Genomic DNA, 17,300 nt, shown 5'->3' on the forward strand with positions numbered 1-17,300 from the left:
TGTAAAGAGCCCCGTCCTCCTATCCTGCTGGGCACCTCCCCTCGGTCACTTGAATGTGTCCTCCTGCTCTAGCAGAGCTGTGTCTGAGGCCTCGCAGAGCTACAGGCGCTAAGAATTTATTGAGCACCTACTACGCTCCAGCGATGGTCCCGGATCCTGGGGACACAGAAGTACGTGAAGGGACGTGGACTTCCCAGCCCAGTCTGAGGATGCATCTGAGCTCGTTCCCAAGTACAGCCGGCGCTTTATTCTCTCTGCCCCTTCTCAGGAGTCCACACTGCCCCTGGTGCCTCTCGGGTGAAGTGGACAAAGAGCCCATCTCCATCCAGGGGGTCTTTGGGAGACTTCAGCACCCCAGCAACACAAAGCGCTAAAGCTCAGGTCTACCCGCCGCGTGGCTGCCTGTCAGCGACTCCGCTCCCTGCGGCTCAGTTTGCTCCTCTGTGAAATGGGGGCAGCAGCCACACCTCCCTTGTGGGGTTGTGAGGATTCAGTGGGTGAATACAGGTAGCGGCTTCAGCAGGAAGGACTCCGTGCTTCCATGTAACTAAGAATAAGGATTATTCTTTTTTACACAGAAGGGGAGACCCTGGAGGCTCAGCCAGCAGAGCAGGGCACCCTCCTCCCTGTTTTAGGGTGTCTGGGACAGTGACAAAGGGTGGGGGGAGGCAGGAGGAAAAGCAGAGACAGGACCACCTGAAGGAGGTCTGAACAGCCAGGTTTGACACCACCAGTGTGCAAGTCTGATGCAAACACACTTGCTCCCCTCACCGTGGGCCCCAACACACACACCCTGGTATAGGGCCAGCAGCTTCTCGGAGAGGTTCTGCTCGATCGCACAGCTCCAGACGGTGCCAGGCAGGCCCTGGCTGCTGCTGGGCGGGGGCCACCTCTCCCTGCAGCACCTGGCTTGGAGGCCTCAGGACTGAGTTGCCTTTCTTGATCAAAAGGCCACTCCCAGGTCCCGAGAGGACCCTCAACATCACAGAGATTTTCTCCACCTTTTAGAATCTGTGACACACCTGTGACCTTGCCTGGAGGTGATTCCTCTAACCCACCTTGTCACAACCCAGCCACCAATACAGAGCCACCAGCCACCTCCCGCGGTCCCCCATCAGTGGGCAGAACTGGGTCAGGGGAAGGAAAGAAACCTGCTTTCCTCTCTTCTCTTCTTCCTTCCACCCGCCCCGCCCCCCGTCTATCCACCCAAGTGTCCTCCCTCCCTTCCTCCTTCCATCCACACACCTGTCTGTCCTTCCATCCACTCATTTGTGCAGCCAGTTATATTTATTGAGCAATTACTTTGCACCAGGCACCATTCCACGTTCTGGGGACACACTAGTGAACAAAAGAGAAGCAGAAGCTCTCACAATAGTATGTTCTAGCCAAGGGAGATTTTTAAAACCATGGAAATCAATAAACAAGACAATTTGGGGTGACGAGTGCCAAGCATGAAGAAGGAAGCAAATCAAGGTGTTTGAGAATGAGGGATTCCACAAGGGAGGTCATCAGATCGGGTGATCCAGAGGGCCTCACGGAGGAGGTGACATTGGAGCTCAGGCCCGAAGGGGAGCCAATCACGCAGAGCGCTGGGGCACGGGCATTCCAGGTAGAGGGAAGAGCAAGGGCAAAGGCCCTGTTGCAGGACCAGGAGAGAAGGGGCCACAGGAGGCCGGCTGCGGTGGGGCTCCAGTCGGGCGGTGAGGACGCCAGGAGCTGGGAAGTGGTGATTCTGGGAAACTGGTGGGGGTGGGACTGGGCGGGGCCTGGAGGGGGGGCCCTCAGGTGCTCAGGGAGCTGGCACCCTCTTCAGGCCCAGAGTCTACAGTGCAGTCCCCGGGCAGCCTGCGTGGAGAACCTGCCAATCCCGTACCAGAAAAGCCATCTCCAGAAACCACAGTGTCAGACGGGAGTGGGGACACCCCAGCAAGGCTCCCTGCAGCCTTCAAGGGGCTCTGAGAGCCCCACTCTCAAACTGTCGGGAACTCGGGGATCTGGGTGAGGACACTGCTTGTGATGGCCTGGGGGGTCACCAAGCCTTTGTGCCTCAGTTTCCCCACCTGGACGTGACGAGTGTTTGGCTCATGTCCACGGGCCTGGCCCAGAGTCTCACTGTTGGGGCCTACTGACCGGGAGCCCTCTTTTCTCCCTTCCCATTGCACAATGGAACATCCCAGAAGGGCAGTGGGGAGCTGTTTCCAGCACCCAACAACCGGAACTAATCTTCCCTGGGCGCTGACTCCACGGAGCCTCCCTTCCAAGGCTTTTCATGAGCGAGCCTGTTCAATCTTCTCATCATCTGACAGGTCAAGAAACTGAGGCCCAGAGAGGGTAAGCGTGTGCTCAGAGGTCACACAGCTGGGATCCGAGCCTGAGCTGTGAACTAATGTTGCCGCTGCTGCCAGCAGTAATAGTAACAAACCTGACTTCTGTAGCGCTCGGTCCCCAGTGCTGTCAAAAGTACATCCCATTTGCAATGCATCTTAACTCCCTTATCCCATTTTACACATGAGAAAACTAAGGCAAGAGAGGCTTGCCCATTTGCACAGCAGGTTAAGACGCCGAGGCTGGGGTTTGAACCAGGCAGGATGGGACTCCCGCCCAGCTTTGGAATCCACTGGCTTGGGGGCAGGAGGGCTGTTAATATGGGGGGGCCCGGGGTGTCTGCCACCATTGCAACCTCTGCAGGCCACACTGCTGAGCCGGACAGGGGCAAGGCAGCGTGTGAAGCATCCCACCTGCAGTCACAGTGTTTAAACAGTGGGAGGTCGGGGTGGCCTCCATGCTGGCATCCTGGCAACCCTGACCCATCGCAGAGAGGCCTTGACCAAAGGGGCAGCTGTCACACGGCCCCAGGAAGCCCCACACCGGCCAGCGAAATGATGCAAAATGCAGGACTGTCCTCCTCTGGGGGCCCCACCCCCCGGGGGTGTGCAGCAACCCTGAAGCCGTCCCTCGGCCCTCTCCCACCCTCACCCACGTTCAGGGAGTGGCAGGGCCCATCTGGAACTGGAGGCAGAGCTGGAGTCGGCCTGGCCCGGGGCCAGCAGTGGTCATCCTTAACGGCTCCACTCTGCCGTCCAGCTCCGTCTCCGCGAGGAGTGATCTATGACCCCATTACTGCCGAGGCCTCTGAAGGGCTCCAGGATGAATTACCGGCTGCCTTGGGAGAGCAGGGAGGCGAAGTCACGGGCAGGTGAAAAATGAACTTCATCAGACTCCCCGGGTCTCATTACCATCCGTCAGCAGCCGGCCCGACCCTGGTGGGGGGCTGCGGACACCCCTCCTCCGCTGCCGGGGCTCCACCTAAGCCACGGCGCTCAGCTCGGCTTTGCCCCCTGCCTCGTTCCCCAGGGACCCCAAGAAGGAGCCGGCAGCCAGCGGTGGGTTCCGGAAGCAGGCACCTCCCGCCAGGCCCTGACTCCGTGAGCTGGCGAATCTCTCCAGGTGTCTGGGCGGTGGCTCCAACAGTGGGGGCCACCCCGAGAGACACACAGTCAGTGTGCTTCCCCCCTCTGACCCCCTACCCCTGCCCCAGACAAGCAGCTACTGGCTGGCACCCACCCCCAAACACCTGCTGGGCCCAGGGCAAGAACGGACTTGTGTCCCAACTGACGGAGCAACCTGGGGCCCGGGGAAGGTGACAGGGAGCCAGCGAGACCTTTAGGAGAGAACGCGGTTCTGGAGGGCAGGCGGGGCAGGGGCCGGCGCCCAGCACCCTTAGCTGGCACAGCAGGGCTCCGAGTGGCCGGAAGCAGAGCAGGCCTGCTCCAGCGGCGGATCTCCCACCCTCCCCCGGTCCTCTGGTCACTCACCAAAGAGCCCCCAGGGCACAGGAAAGGCCCACAAGACTTGGACACGCCTGTGCTGTGCCCCTTCCCAGGCCCCTCCGCCCAGCTTCAAGTCACTCCACTCTTCCGCCCACGAATGTATCCCCCCAGGAGGTCAGGGCTTAAGCAGTCGGAGCTCACCAAGGTCCCCAAAGATGAAGGCTGCTGGGCATTCAGGACATGCCACCCTCACGCCTGGCCGCGAGCTGCCACCTGCACAGGTCCCAGCTTGTATGAGAAGGGAGAGCTAGGCCCAGGGGACAGAGGAACAGGTAAACGACATCTTTTCTCCTGATAATATCGGAGACCACTGGTTCACCGCCTCCTCTGTAGGTCCCGTGCGGCACAACGAGCAGGAGCTCGCGTGATCCTCCGGGCGAGGCTGCGGGTTGGTGATGTTGTGGGTGTGGAAATGAAAGTTCAGAGAGGTTGAGAGCATGGTCTGAGGTCACACAGCAAGTAAACAGCAGGGCTGGGAGGGAAGCCAGCACCCGGCGCCTGACGGCTCTGTTTCATCGCAGGATGGAAGCCACCCTGCAACCCCTGCCACATCCTCGGGGGGGGGGGGTCTCAGCCGGTGTAAGGAGGCCCAGTGCCCGTTCTCTCGGGGGGGGGGCGGTCTCTGGGGCCCCAGATCAGTATCCTGGGCTGGGTGGTCCCCACTGGCACATCACTACCCCCCTCTGAGGCTGTTCTCATCTATGGAGGGAGGTGACACTGACTGCTTCTCAGCATGGAGACAGTTCTGGGGAGGGACACTCTGTGAAGCGGTTTTGGCAAAGGAAGTCTCCTCCGATGTGGAGGGAGGGCTGACACTGATTGGATTCTGAGGGGAAAACCAACCAGGATCTGAGCCACAGCTGGGGGTGGCTGCCAAGCCCCACAGGGAAGAGCCAGGATTGATGACAGCAGCCTCCGGGCCAAAGACACAATCCTGTGGCTTAGAGGCCAGGGGTTCACTAGGACCCCAGGCTCTGCAGGTAGGAGGCACACGGGGTCTTCCCAAGGGTCCTCCCACCCCTGGCCTGATGATTTCCTGCCCTTGGGCGGGTCCCTTTAATGGCAGACCCCTCTTATCCCAGTCCCACCCTCAAGACCACTCGAGATCCTCCCGGCCTTGGCCCCCCTACCCAGGCAGACAAACACCCAGGAGGCAATTAGAGGGAAGCATGAATAGTCAATTGTGGGCAGCTTCTGAGGAAATGCGCAGTCACCCAGGCTGGCCTTGGGGGAGAAGTGTGTGTCAGAGAGACAGAGAGAGAGAAAGAGAGAGAGAGAGAGAGAGAGAGAGAGAGAGAGAGAGAGAGAGAGACATACACAGCATACAAGTGTGTGTGTGAGTGTGCTGCGAGCTCTGTGCATGCTTGAGTGTGAGACAGACTGTGTGTCTGAGTGCACGTATGTGAGTAGATGCGTGTGCTTATGCACTAAGGCTGTGTGCATATGTGTGGGCAGCTCCGTGTGTGTACAAGTTGGGAACTGTGTGTGTACGTGTGTGCGCGCACACACGCCTGTATCCATGAACGGAGCTCCGTGTGCCCGCAGCAGGCCCGCGAGGCTACGGTGAAGCGCCCAGCGGCTGCCCCAAGCTGAAGGGTGCCGGAGTATGTCCCTGCTCCCAGATAAGCCTACGGGAAGGAGGAGGCCTTCTAGAATTTCCCCTCTTATTCAGAAGCACTTTGACCTGCTCCGCCCCCATGCCCACTCCGTCCTTCCAAGTCACCCAGAGTCCAGGGGTGGGGTCCCCGGCCCGGGTGCCAGCTGAGGGCCCCCCAGCAGGTCCCCCACGTGCCCCGGCCTCTGTCATCGGGAAATCGAGGGGCTGTCTGTCTGCCCTGGGGTCCCTCCGGGCTGTGAGACCGGGAGGGATTTTATTTAGTTACCCACACTGCAGAGACGGGGGGCTGAGCGTCCGGAAGATCCTGGGGTCACTGTGTGTCCTCTCGGACACAAGTGCTCACAGCGGGGGCCTCGTGGGTGACTAGCCTTGGGGAGGAAACTCTGCCCCGAGGGTCCGGGACCACCAAGGTTCCGGCCCCCATCCCACTGGCAGCCAGGGCTTGTGGGTAAAGGAAGAGCCCAGAATGGAGAGATAAAGCCAGACTCGGAGGGACTGGGGAGGGAGCAACAGGCCGGGGAGATAAGCCATCGGAGCCGCTGGGGTCCCCGGCCGCGCAGGAGCGTGTGGCCGGGAGATAACCACGTTCCAGGGGGTGGCCAGCCGGGGCCCAGGATCGCGTGACTAATGCCCAGTGGACGAGTCCACCACCCGCAGGAGTGGGGGCTCTGCGGAAGTCCAGGGGCCCAGGAGAGCAGGGCTGGCTGAGAGCCTGCACTGCCGTCATGTATTCCTGACATGACACCCCCGTGAGCGGGCAGGGGAGCCCCAGGGGGGCCCACGGGGCCGGCCCCCTGGTCAGCACGGTGATCTCAGGCTGCTGTCAGGAGAGGCACCTGACCCGGAGAGGTACCCACCTCCAGCTCATCCTTGGCGACACTCCTCTCTAAGAACGAACACCCCGGCTTCAGGTTTACCCCACAGCCTCTTGGGATGGTGAGCACAGCAAGCTCTCCCAGACCTGGCCAGTGTTCTGAGTTACCCTGAGATGTGGTCACCATCCCAAGGGCCGGACAGAGCTGCTGGCCTCAGTTCTGCATGAGTGGGAGCTGCCAGGGTCTGACTACCTGGTTCAATTTCTGGCTGTCTAACTGCCATGCCTCAGTTTCCTCATCTGTAAATGGGGCTAACAGTGCCTACCTCTCAGGGGATGCCGTGAACACAAAACTGCACCTAGTCAGAGCGCTATACATGTTTATGAAATAAAATTAAATTCAGAGGATGACCTAGCAGATTCCGCTCCGAGGTATACAACTGACCCTTGAACAACACGCGTTTCAATGGCGCGGGTCCATTTATACGCGTATTTTTTTCAATAGTAAATACGACAGTACTACAGGACCCATGGTTGGTTGAATCTAAGGATGCGGAGAAACCGTCGGTGCGGAGGGCCGAGGGCATCAATCCTCCTATAAGAGGATTTTCGACTGCTCGAAGGGTTGGCTCCCCTAAGCCCTGCATTTTTTAAGGGTCAACTGTATACCCCAAAGAACTGAAAACAAGTGTTCCGAGTCAAGATTGTACAGGAACGTCCACAGCAGCATTCATCACAACGGCCAAAATGTGGGGACAGCCCAGGTGTCCGTCAGCAGAAGAACGAGTACATAAAATGTGGCCCATCCGGGCAGTGGAATATTATTCAGCCATGAAAAGGGATGAACTCCTGACACAGCTACAACATCATGGACCTTGGAAACACGCTCAGTGAGAGAAGCCAGGCACAAAAGACCACACGTGGTATGATTCCATGTATATGAAACGTCCAGAAGAGGCAACTCCATAGAGGCGGAAAGCAGGTTAGTGGTTGCCAGGGGCTGGGGGGCAGGCGGAGTGAGAATAACTAATTGGTACGGGGGTTCCTTTGGGAGCGATGAACTGGAAAGAGGTGATGGCCGTACAACATTGTGAATGGACTAACTGCCACGGAGTTATTCACTTTAAAATGGCTAGTTTTACGTTACGTGAATTCTATCTCAATACAAAAATTTAAATTAACATGCGTTGCCACGACTTTACCGGGCGGGCTCCCACAGTCACCTGGAAATTCACAGGTCCCCAGATAAAATGCAAAGACTGGGAAAAGGCATGCCTCCCACCTGGGCAGGAGGAGCAGTGGAGGGGCTGGTGTGCAGGCTGGATGACAGATCGGGGGCTGCTGACTCAGACCCCCCGTGCGTGTTAACTGGATCCAATTAGATCTGGGGCCACACCAAATGAGGCCAATTTGTTAACCATGTTTACGTCAGGACTTCAAACCACTACTGTCTACTGCAGAGCACAGACCAAATGTCTGACATTCAACACTAAACCCGACCGTGGTTGGGGGCCGGGAGGTGGGGGCACCTGGGCAACAGAGAGGGGATTCCTCACCTCACTTTCCCCCACCTCTGTCTTGCTTGTGACCTTGACCGGCGGCTCCCCAGGCTTCAGTTTCCTCATGTGCAGAAACAAGGCCCTGATTCCGGGGCTCAGGGAGGAGATGGGGGAAGCTTCAACATCCCCCCAATTCAGATGAGGCCCAGAGGCACCACCCCTCCCCACTGGAATAGCCTCCCTCTGTCTCCAAGAAGACCTCAACGGTCCTCCTTTGCATCTTGGAATCCTTCCAGTCACAGCTCTGTCTCTCTTCCTCCAGGAAGCCCTCCCAGACTTCCTCAGCTGCATGCCCTTAACCCTTGGGGTGCCCAGCTGGACTTTAAGATCCCTGAGGACAAGGTGTCTACCTCTGACCTCCTGCTGTCATTCAGGGAGATGGTGACCGTCCACATTAGAATTTCCTGGCCAGTCCTGCGGTCCTTATAATCCACCAGAATGTTCTGGGAATGACAAGGTTTTGACCTCCCAAGGCCAAATACCTGATGTCCTATCTTTGGATTTGGAAAATACACCCCTTTGCCACCAAGCTTGGCACCCAGTAGGCGTGGACTGGGCAGGAAGGCCAGCGGGCCAGGCACCCTCTCAATGGCCATGCCCTGGACCTGCAAAGGGTCTTATCTCCTGGGAGTCACAGCAGGAAGGTGACTGCAGTGACCTGCTTCCCTCGCCTACTGGCCGGGCTGGGGGTCAGGGAGCAGAGAGAACACACACCCAGGTGGCAGGACTCCAGGACCCTCACGGCCCTGCTGGTGGTCTCCTAGCCCATCAGGGAGCGGGGTCCAGGCCTGGTAGCCTGAGCTGGCACCCGCAGGGAGGGGGCGGCAGGAAATGCATCCCCCTACCCCGGAACGGGGCTGCTGGCTCTGTTTTGGTGAGACCTCAATTGATCCATGAGGACCGGAGGCCTGGGGGCCTGAGCAGCTGCTCAGCATGGGGGCGGGGAAGGACACCGACACTTAGAAGTACCTACTATGTGCCCGTCAAGTGAGCACCCATCAGGAGAACCATCGTCTCTTCAGGAGCAAGATGGGGGTAATAATCAATTCATCAATGAGAGAAAAGTGAAGAAACTCTTAGTTTGCTTATTTTGCTGATCTGTCCATTCATTCATTTGACATGTATTAATACATTGAGGGCCTACTATATGCCAGGCACTGATCTAGGTGCTGGGGAGACTGAGAGAAACAAGAACAGATGGAAAGTCTTGTCCTCTTGGAGCTGCCCGGCCAGTGAGGACAGCAGACGATGATCAAAGAAAGCCAGTGAAAAACACACGAGGTAGTGACGCATGCCCAGGACAGCCTAAGGACGGGGATGTGACATGGCAGGAGGTTGACGTTTTAGAAGAGAGGGACAGGGCGCTCTCAGAGAGTGCGACTTCGCCCACAGATCTGAGGCAAGAGAGGGAGAGCCCTTGGCTATCTGGGGAAGAGCCAGCAGCAGGGCCAAGGCCTGGGGGGGTGTACTTGGGATGTGCAAAGGGTACATGCCCCGCTGCGCGACACGGAGGGCTAGGAGGCTTGTCCAGGTTTGCAGCCAGTAGGTGCCCGAGCTGGGATCTGAACCCGGATATTTAAAATCTCCAGCTGCCTCTCTGGCTGTTTGCACCTACTGGGGAGGGTCCAATTCTGCTACCTCCACCACTGGTTTAGCAGGACTTCTCCCTGAGCGGAGGGGAGGGGAGGGGACGGGAGGGGAGGAGAGGGTGCAATGGGACGGAGAAACGATGGCAGAATGGCGCTAGGGTAGCCGGATGGCCAGGGACCAAAGGGACCATCTTCCATCCCCAAGTTGACTGTCCCGTGCGCCCAGAGACCCAGGGTGTGCACAAGCCTGCAGGGTGCAAATGTTCACCCGGGCCTCAGTCTCCTGGTCTCTAAGATGGGTTAATAAATGGTCCTGGCTTATGAGAACGTGAGGAGGAGTCAAAGAGTGAATTGGTATAAAGCATGGCGAGCAGGGCCGCCCTGTTCAATACATGCTCAACACACGTGAGTTGTTGTTCCTATAAGGGCAGAGGACTGGGTCTCTCTGGCCATTCGGGGGGCATCAGGGAGCCTGGGCGGCCTTCCCACGGCTCACTGCCTGAAATGGGCTTCCCAGCTTCCATCCTCCAGACCCAGGCCAGGCTTCCTGGCTGCTCCCTGGGAGGCCCAAATGGTCAGTGGCCGCGTGGAGGGCACCAAGTCCGCGGGCTGTGGAAGGGGCCAGTGGGGCCTGAATGTCATGGAATCTGGGAAGGGAGTTTGGAGACTTGGCCCTTCCTCAGGTGCCCAGAGCCCCCCATGGAGGAAGGGGGGGCCATGTCAGGCCAGCGTGGGTATGCCCCTGCCCCCCCGGCCCCCCGCTGGCCTCCCTCCGAGCTCCCTGCCACTAGACCACATGTTTTTCCAAGCCTCTAGGGACACAGATGACCAGGCTGATAAAACCCTTTCCCGGGGACAGGGCTGTCTGCAGAAGGCCTGAGATAAGGCTGAGCGGCAGTGCCGAGCCTGCGGTTTCCCTGCAGCGGGGCAGGGGGGCCCGCGTGGACAAAGGGGCCGGGACAGCAGGGGGCCCACGCCTCCAGGGCTCACCCTGTGCCAAGCCTGGTGCCAGCCACCCCTGGGGGACAAGGTGAACCCCAGCCTCCTGCCTGCCACGACCTCCAGGGGTCAGAGGAAAGATCAAAGCTGGTACTTTCTACTCAGGGCACACGGAGTGAGAAAGCTGCTGCCACTTTCTACACGCTGTCCCGGCTCGAGGTGCTTTTCACCATTAGCTCATTTAATCTGCCCACAACCCTACAATGTAGTCTATCACCTCTACTTTTCAGATGAGGAAACGAAGGCACAGAGAGGTTAGGTAACTTGCCCAAGGTCACACAGCTAGGAAAGGTTTCAGTTGGTGTCTCTCTTCCCAGGTTCTGTTTGGCCAGCAGCCCACAGTGAGCCCTGGAGTTTAGACGTCATATCTTGGCAAGGAGGGCTAGGACGCAAAAGAGAGAACGAGGTGGGGGGCAGGGAGACACGGTACCCACAAAGTTCTGATGTTACACAGATGCCCGTGGAGAAGGGGATGCACGGGACACTCAGACACGCAGACATCACTCTGACCTCTGAGGGACAGACACAGCTTCTTGCAACCCCCCAACCTCCACACCATGTTCAGCCCACGATGGGTGCCCTGTCACCCACAATCATTCACACATGTCACCCCCACCAACACTCCAGGCTTCTGATCAAAGGTGACCAGGATTCCAGAACCGAAAATCAAAATATGGTAGGTGCAGGGCTTCCCTGGTGGCGCAGTGGTTAAGAATCCGCCTGCCAATGCAGGAGACATGGGTTCGATCCCTGGTCCGGGAAGATCCCACATACCGCGGAGCAACTAAGCCCGTGTGCCACAACTACTGAGCCTGTGCCCTAGAGCCTTTGAACCACAGCTACTGAAGCCTGTGAACCTAGAACCCGCGCTCCGCATCAACAGAAGACACCGCAATGAGAACCCGCGCACAGCAACGAAGACCCAACGCAGCCATAAATTAATTAATTAATTTAAAAAAATATATATGGTAGGTGCAGACGGGAGGGAGGCCCTAGGCCACTGCACAACTCTACCCAAAGGCCCCCTGAGATTGTGCAGTGCACAGCCTGCACAACGGCAGAAGCAGTTTGGAAATCCAGCGGGACCCGCAGCCCTGGTGATGGTGGCCGTGCAGACCAACCTGTGTGGCCTTGGACACCTCTAAAGCCCCAGAACAGAGGGGGGCGGCTCCGCCCACCAGAACCCCCTCCTCGCTCTCCTGCACTCCCCTCCCTGGCGCCCCAGGCCTCCACTCACACCCTGTGCTGCGGGGGCACCTGTGGCTAGGCAGGGCCTGGCGCTGAGGGTGAGGGAAGGCGCAGACATCCGCTGCCCCTCCCCCACTTCTGGGCTCCCCTCCAGCTCCTGGCTCCTGCCGTGACAGCCCGCCTCCCAAAGCTCTGAGAACAGAGCCAGGCTGTGTTCACGTGCCCCCGCTGGGACCACACGGCAGGCAGGAGGGCAGGCGGGCAGGGGAGCACAACCACCACCCCACACCGCCAGGCCACAGGCTCTGTCTGTGCCCAAACCTGCCATTAGGGAGACGTGAGGCGGCCAGACCAGCCCACCCAGCTCTGAACTCACCCCAGACCAGCCCCTGGGGACAGGGGTGGGGCCTCAACAGCCCGGCCTTCCCCACACTAGAGAAGATGAACAACCTTGGTTATCCCCATTTCACGGATGGGGAAACTGAGCCTCAGACAGGGTGCACAGATCGGCCTGCGGGGTCTGGTTCCTAAGAATGTGCAGTTAGCCGTCTCCCCGGGCTCTGCTTCCTGCGGGGAGCGGGGGAGAAGCTGGGGACAGGCTGGAGCCCTGCCTGGGGGCCAGAGGGGCTTAGGGGGCAGGGGTTCGGGTCCAAAGAGATGGGAGGGAGGCCCACGCAGAGTGTGTAGGTTGGTTCCTGGTGGGAATTCCTGCTTTGCCTGGGGCTGGTCCCACGCCCCACGTATGCCTGGGGTGAGCATCCCACGGCTCTCAGTTTCCCTATCTGTAAAGTGGGGCCAATGACTTGAGAACGGGCATTCATGGTGCTTGACGAATGCTCCTTCCCATGCTGCACCCTGCTGGGTGAGGGGGATAGAGGGCCAGAGGCTGGGATGCTGGTGGGGGGAGGGTGGCTGGAAGCCGCCCTGAGGACGGCATTTTCCTGTGATTTCTGAACATTCCAGACAAGGGGGCTGTGTCTCACCTTGGCTGGCTGCCTCCCGCCCCAGGTCTGGTGAGGGTCAAATGCGAACTTCCCTGACCCAGTCAGGGTCCTGAGATTCCTGCCTTTCTCCCCACCTAGAGGAAGTGGGTTGTGGTAGGGTAGGGGGGGAGGAGTGACACTGGGATTCAAATGCTCCCAGACAAGGAAAACAGAATGATGATTGGGACAGTGAAAATCAGGGTGCTGACAGCTCGTGCTGCCTGAGCTGAGCTGTCCCGAGGGCCTCAGGTCCTGACCCACTCCATCCTCACAGCCCTGGTTCATGTCGGGAAATAGCCCAGAGAAGTTAGGCAGCTTGTCCAGGACACACAGCATTGAGTAGCAGTAAGGGGATTTGAGCCCAGGACAGCCAGGTCCAGAGCCCCACTTTTCACACCACATCTGGGGAGCGAGGGGTGCCAGGAATGGCTTCTTAGCCCCCATAAGGGAGGGCGTGGTACCACTGTCACCGGTGAAGGGACAGGGAGGCTGGTCCTTGTCCACTCATCTGTCCCCACCCACAGAGGACAAGAGCCTTCTTCTGGCCTTGGGGCAACAGTGGGTGGCCCAGGACGAGGGGGTTAGGGTCCCAAAAGCTAGCCTCAGGGGCCCTCTCCTCCACAGCCCCCCTCGAACCAGCAGGTCAGACTCGTGTCACGTCCACGCCCCTCACAGCTTCCAGGGACAGCAGACCTGGCCAGTTACCAAAGCCACTGTCTGCACACTAATTCCCTCAGCCTGAAGCCACAGGGGCCACGTCGCCCGCTGGGCCTGCCGGGCGCACGCACACATGCACACCGACACGCACATAAAACCACACACGCCCACAAACTCAGACCCACACACACCAACACACACAGATACAGACACATGTACTCACAGAGACACAGAGAGACAGACAGACACACACACACACGCACACACACAGAGCCCCCAGAGAGAGGGGGCAAGGAGCCGCTGATCCGAAAGCCACTTGACCTGTCTGTACTGATGGTGCCAAAGGGAGGGAGGGAGGAAGGCCTGGTGCGCAGCCAGGGCCTGTGGCTTAGGGAGGAGGTGCAGAGAGTGTGCGGCCCTGCCACGGCAATGGGCAGCCACGGGGGACCGTGGGGACAAAAGCACAGTCATACTAGCCCTGGGCTACCTGCTGCCAGTCGGCTGGGGTCTCCAGGCCTGCCTGGGATGAGAGGAGACCCGACATTCGTTCACTATTCATTCAGCCAAACATCCATGCACCCATCCACCTACCCATCCATCTATCCACCCATCCATCCTCCACTGTCCATCCATCCACCCATCCACCCATCCTCCGCTATCCATACACCCATCCACCCATCCACCCATCCTCCGCTATCCATCCACCCATCCACCCACCCATCCATCCACCCACCCATCCATCCATCCATCCTTCTAGAAATGTTACTGAGCACCTACTGTGTGCAGACCCTCTTCCAGGAAGCAATCAGTACATCTGAGGCCGTGTCTGGCACTAGTTTGGTGCCGGAAGGATGGAGGCAAAGACCGGTCACTTCCCAGAAACAAGGACAGCATGACTGAACGTTTGCTGTGCACGTAGCCTCATTTAACCTCACGGTGACCCTACGTGATAGCTGCTGCCAGCACTCCCACTTTACAGATGAGTAAGCTGAGGCTCCACTAGAAAGCAGCAACACAAGAGCCCATGCTTTGCATCTCTCCCCTCCCTCCTTTCCCCTTCCCTTTTTTGTCTGTTTTATCTGACAGGAAAGAGAACCAAAGAAGGCAACACGCAAATGGCCAACAATCATGGTAGAAGCCAGGCAACTGTATGTCCTGGTTTGCCCAGGACAGTCCTGGTTTTCAGCTAATGTCCCCACATAATAGGTTAATAGTGCCACCTGTGTTCTCCCACGCCCCCTGGTTTAGACCTCAGTGAAGTCAAGTGAGCTCCCTTCCCACTCTGGGGCTGAGGAAACGATGTAATACTGGGAGAGAGGGGGGAAAGGGAGGTTCTGAGGAGGAGCAATCACTGAAGGCTTCCTAAAAGAGGCGGGGCTGAGCCGCATCTACAGGAAGGGACACACTACCCACCAAGACCCCACGCCCATGGCCCAGGCCAGGGCTCAGCTTCAGTCCTCTGTTTAAAGAGGGTCTGGGGGATCCCAGGAAGCGCAGACACTGGGTACCGGGCAGTGTTGGGGACAGGGCCTGCAGTTGCCTGGGGCAAATGTGGCCTGTCTGGCTGCCAAGGGTGTGAGGAAGGGGCTGGAGTCCGGGCTGTGCCTTCGTGATGGGAACAAAGGCAATGACGGCCCCTGGCTGCCCTCCTAGCACCCACGAGGCAGGCTGGGCCCGGGCCTGCTCTTGGGCTCCCAGTGCCCCCCCGCCCCCAGGAGGACAAGGTGCCCCATCTCCCATCACCACAGATGCCTCACTGCCTGGCACCTGCCTGTCCTGGCAGGACTGGGGCTACCCAGTCCTGAAAAGCCACAGCCCACTGTCCTCCCAGCCAAAGCCCCGCAGTGACGCTGGAGAACCTTCTGGACTTCTCAAAGCTTAGGAAACATTTTCCTAAATGGGGTTGGCCTTCCTGTAATTGAGGATACCTCTTATCCTGCGTGGTGGGGCAGGATGCAAACTCTGTGCCACACTTTCATGCCAGTTCTGCCACTCAACTGACTGGCCTGGGGACCATCAGCCAGTCACCTGAACCTCCGTGCCTGGGTCTTCTCATCTGGAACATGGTGGAAGAAGGGCGCCCGCACACGGGGTGTGGTGAGGGTTCAGTGAACTGTCTGCCAAGGGTGGCAAAGAGCCTTAGTATACAGTAGGTACTCACTGAACGCCAGCTGCTACAGTCCCTCTTGCCGCACAGATGGGGCACACAGAGGAGGAGGGACCTGGAATCTCAGACACGGAAGGAAGATTGTCCCGTCTGACCTCTGCGCCTCTACAACCTCTCCAATGGGTTGGTGATTCCCGCTCGCATACGATCGAGGACGGAGAGCTCACTACCTCACAGCCAACCACCCTGTGGATGGGCAGGGGAGCGCGCTCCCCTCGCCAGTGTGTTCCTTCGTAATCAGATTAAATCCAAGGCAGGGAGTGGAGGGTCAGGACTAGAGTCCACGCCTCCCACCTCCCAGCCCAGAGCCCTGCATGCTGTCCTAGGGGCCAAGAAGCTGGCTGTGATGGGAGGAGGGGGAGCCCTCGCACCCCACCTGGTATGGAACGGGGAGCTCTGGGGTTCAGCATCACCTGTGCCGAGCACACCTATGTTCCTCCCAGCACCTCCTCGGAGGCTGTCCCTTGGCCTCCTCCACCAGCTCCCGAGCTCCCAGATCTGCCCGGCTCCTCTCCCAGCCCTTCTGCCCTTTTCCTCCCACTTCCGGCGGCAGGAGGGGGTTTGGCAGGTGGGTCACCTGGGTTCTAGACCCTGCTCTGTCCCGGGGGGCTGGGCAGCCCCCAGCAGCGATGCTCCCTCCTCCGAGCCTCAGGTTCCCCTCTGTAGGAAGGGACGGTAGGATTCAGTGACCTCTGTGAGCCACCTGGCTCTGGGCTTCACCTCCAGCGGCTGGGAGGACAGCAGGCTCACCTGTGCGCACCCCCAGGTGCCCAGCGCCAGGCCCCGCGCCAGCCTGAGCCCCGTGACGGCACAGACGGCGGTGGGGGCAGCGGGGACATGCCCGGGGGCGCCCAGGGCTGCGGTACTTGCTGTCATGCCTCAGCGCTCTGCTGCGCCCCCTTGCTACCCAACGCTTGCCCTTGGGCCCCGGCTCAGACTGAGGCCATTATGCCGGCCCCCGGGGACATTCCATCTGTCCCCTGGGCCGTGCTGCGTTCCACACATGCGCCTCGGTGCCCTTGCAGCCAGGACGTGCTCCCCTCACCGAGTCCCTGCTCAGCATCTGCTCCCCCATCTCTGCCTCTGCCCTGTGAGTCTGGGCACCGTCCCAGGACCCCCCTTCCCCCCCCCGCCCCCGCCATGGGGCCATCCCAGGGACTCACCCGGCAGGGGCACTGGCCACTTGGGGCTCTTCTGGTCCACGAGAACTGACAGTCCCAGCCCCTGGCCCCCTGGCCTGGCCATCTCGGAGCAGCTCCCTTCGGCCCGGGGTGGGGGGGGAGGGGGCGGAGCAGCAAGGCGGGGGGAGGGGCAGAGAAAGCCTCTCTCCCAGGTCTGCAGACCAGCTCCTGGAGCACACTCCCGAGAAGTCAGCTGAGAGACGGAGCGCGTGCAAGCCAGGGCTGCCCGGCGAGCCCCAGCACAACCACGCGGCCGCCCTCCCCCCGCCCCCCAGCCTTCCCCCCCTTCCCCCCCTCCCGGCCTGGCACACGCCCCGCCAGCTGTAGACAGGAGCCGCGCTCCGGAGGGTGGCGGCCACTTCCTGCCTTCCCTGCACTGTTCTCGTCCCGCAGGACCCAGGGGGCCCAAGGGATTTATTGCACATGGGAGACCTATGCCCTGGGCAGCAGAGGAGCCTCCGGATCCCAAAGGGGGTCACACCCCCCACCAAGGTCACCCTTGCTGAGTCACACCATCGTTCAACAGTCTGTACTGGGCACCTACTACGTGCCGGGTGCCGGGCCTCTAACCGTGTGCCAAGTCCCCATGGCTGCCGTGATGCGCTCCAGGCAGCAGGAGCCACCCCCGTGGGGGCATTCCTGCAGAGAAAGGGCCAAGGACGGCTCAGCTCAGGCTGGAGGAAGGGCACAGGGGAGCTGGGAGTGTGGGCGGCGT

At 59.6% G+C, this 17,300-nt stretch overlaps 1 protein-coding gene across 3 annotated transcripts in view; it reads right to left on the minus strand.

Moving 5' to 3' along the window:
* Positions 1-17,300, minus strand: part of GSE1 (Gse1 coiled-coil protein) — a 414,806-nt gene that overhangs the window by 230,864 nt on the left and 166,642 nt on the right. The window contains exon 1 of one of the 3 annotated variants that reach the window (XM_049704033.1): positions 16,568-16,701. The exons of the other annotated variants lie outside the window; for them this stretch is intronic. Within the exon in view, the coding sequence (XP_049559990.1) occupies positions 16,568-16,649 (82 nt within the window). The 5' untranslated portion in view covers positions 16,650-16,701. Of the gene's footprint in view, positions 1-16,567; positions 16,702-17,300 lie in introns of those variants that run through there. 3 annotated transcript variants of the gene reach the window in all.

This window comes from Orcinus orca, chromosome 20 (assembly GCF_937001465.1).
Source record: "Orcinus orca chromosome 20, mOrcOrc1.1, whole genome shotgun sequence".
Lineage (NCBI taxonomy): Eukaryota > Metazoa > Chordata > Mammalia > Artiodactyla > Delphinidae > Orcinus > Orcinus orca.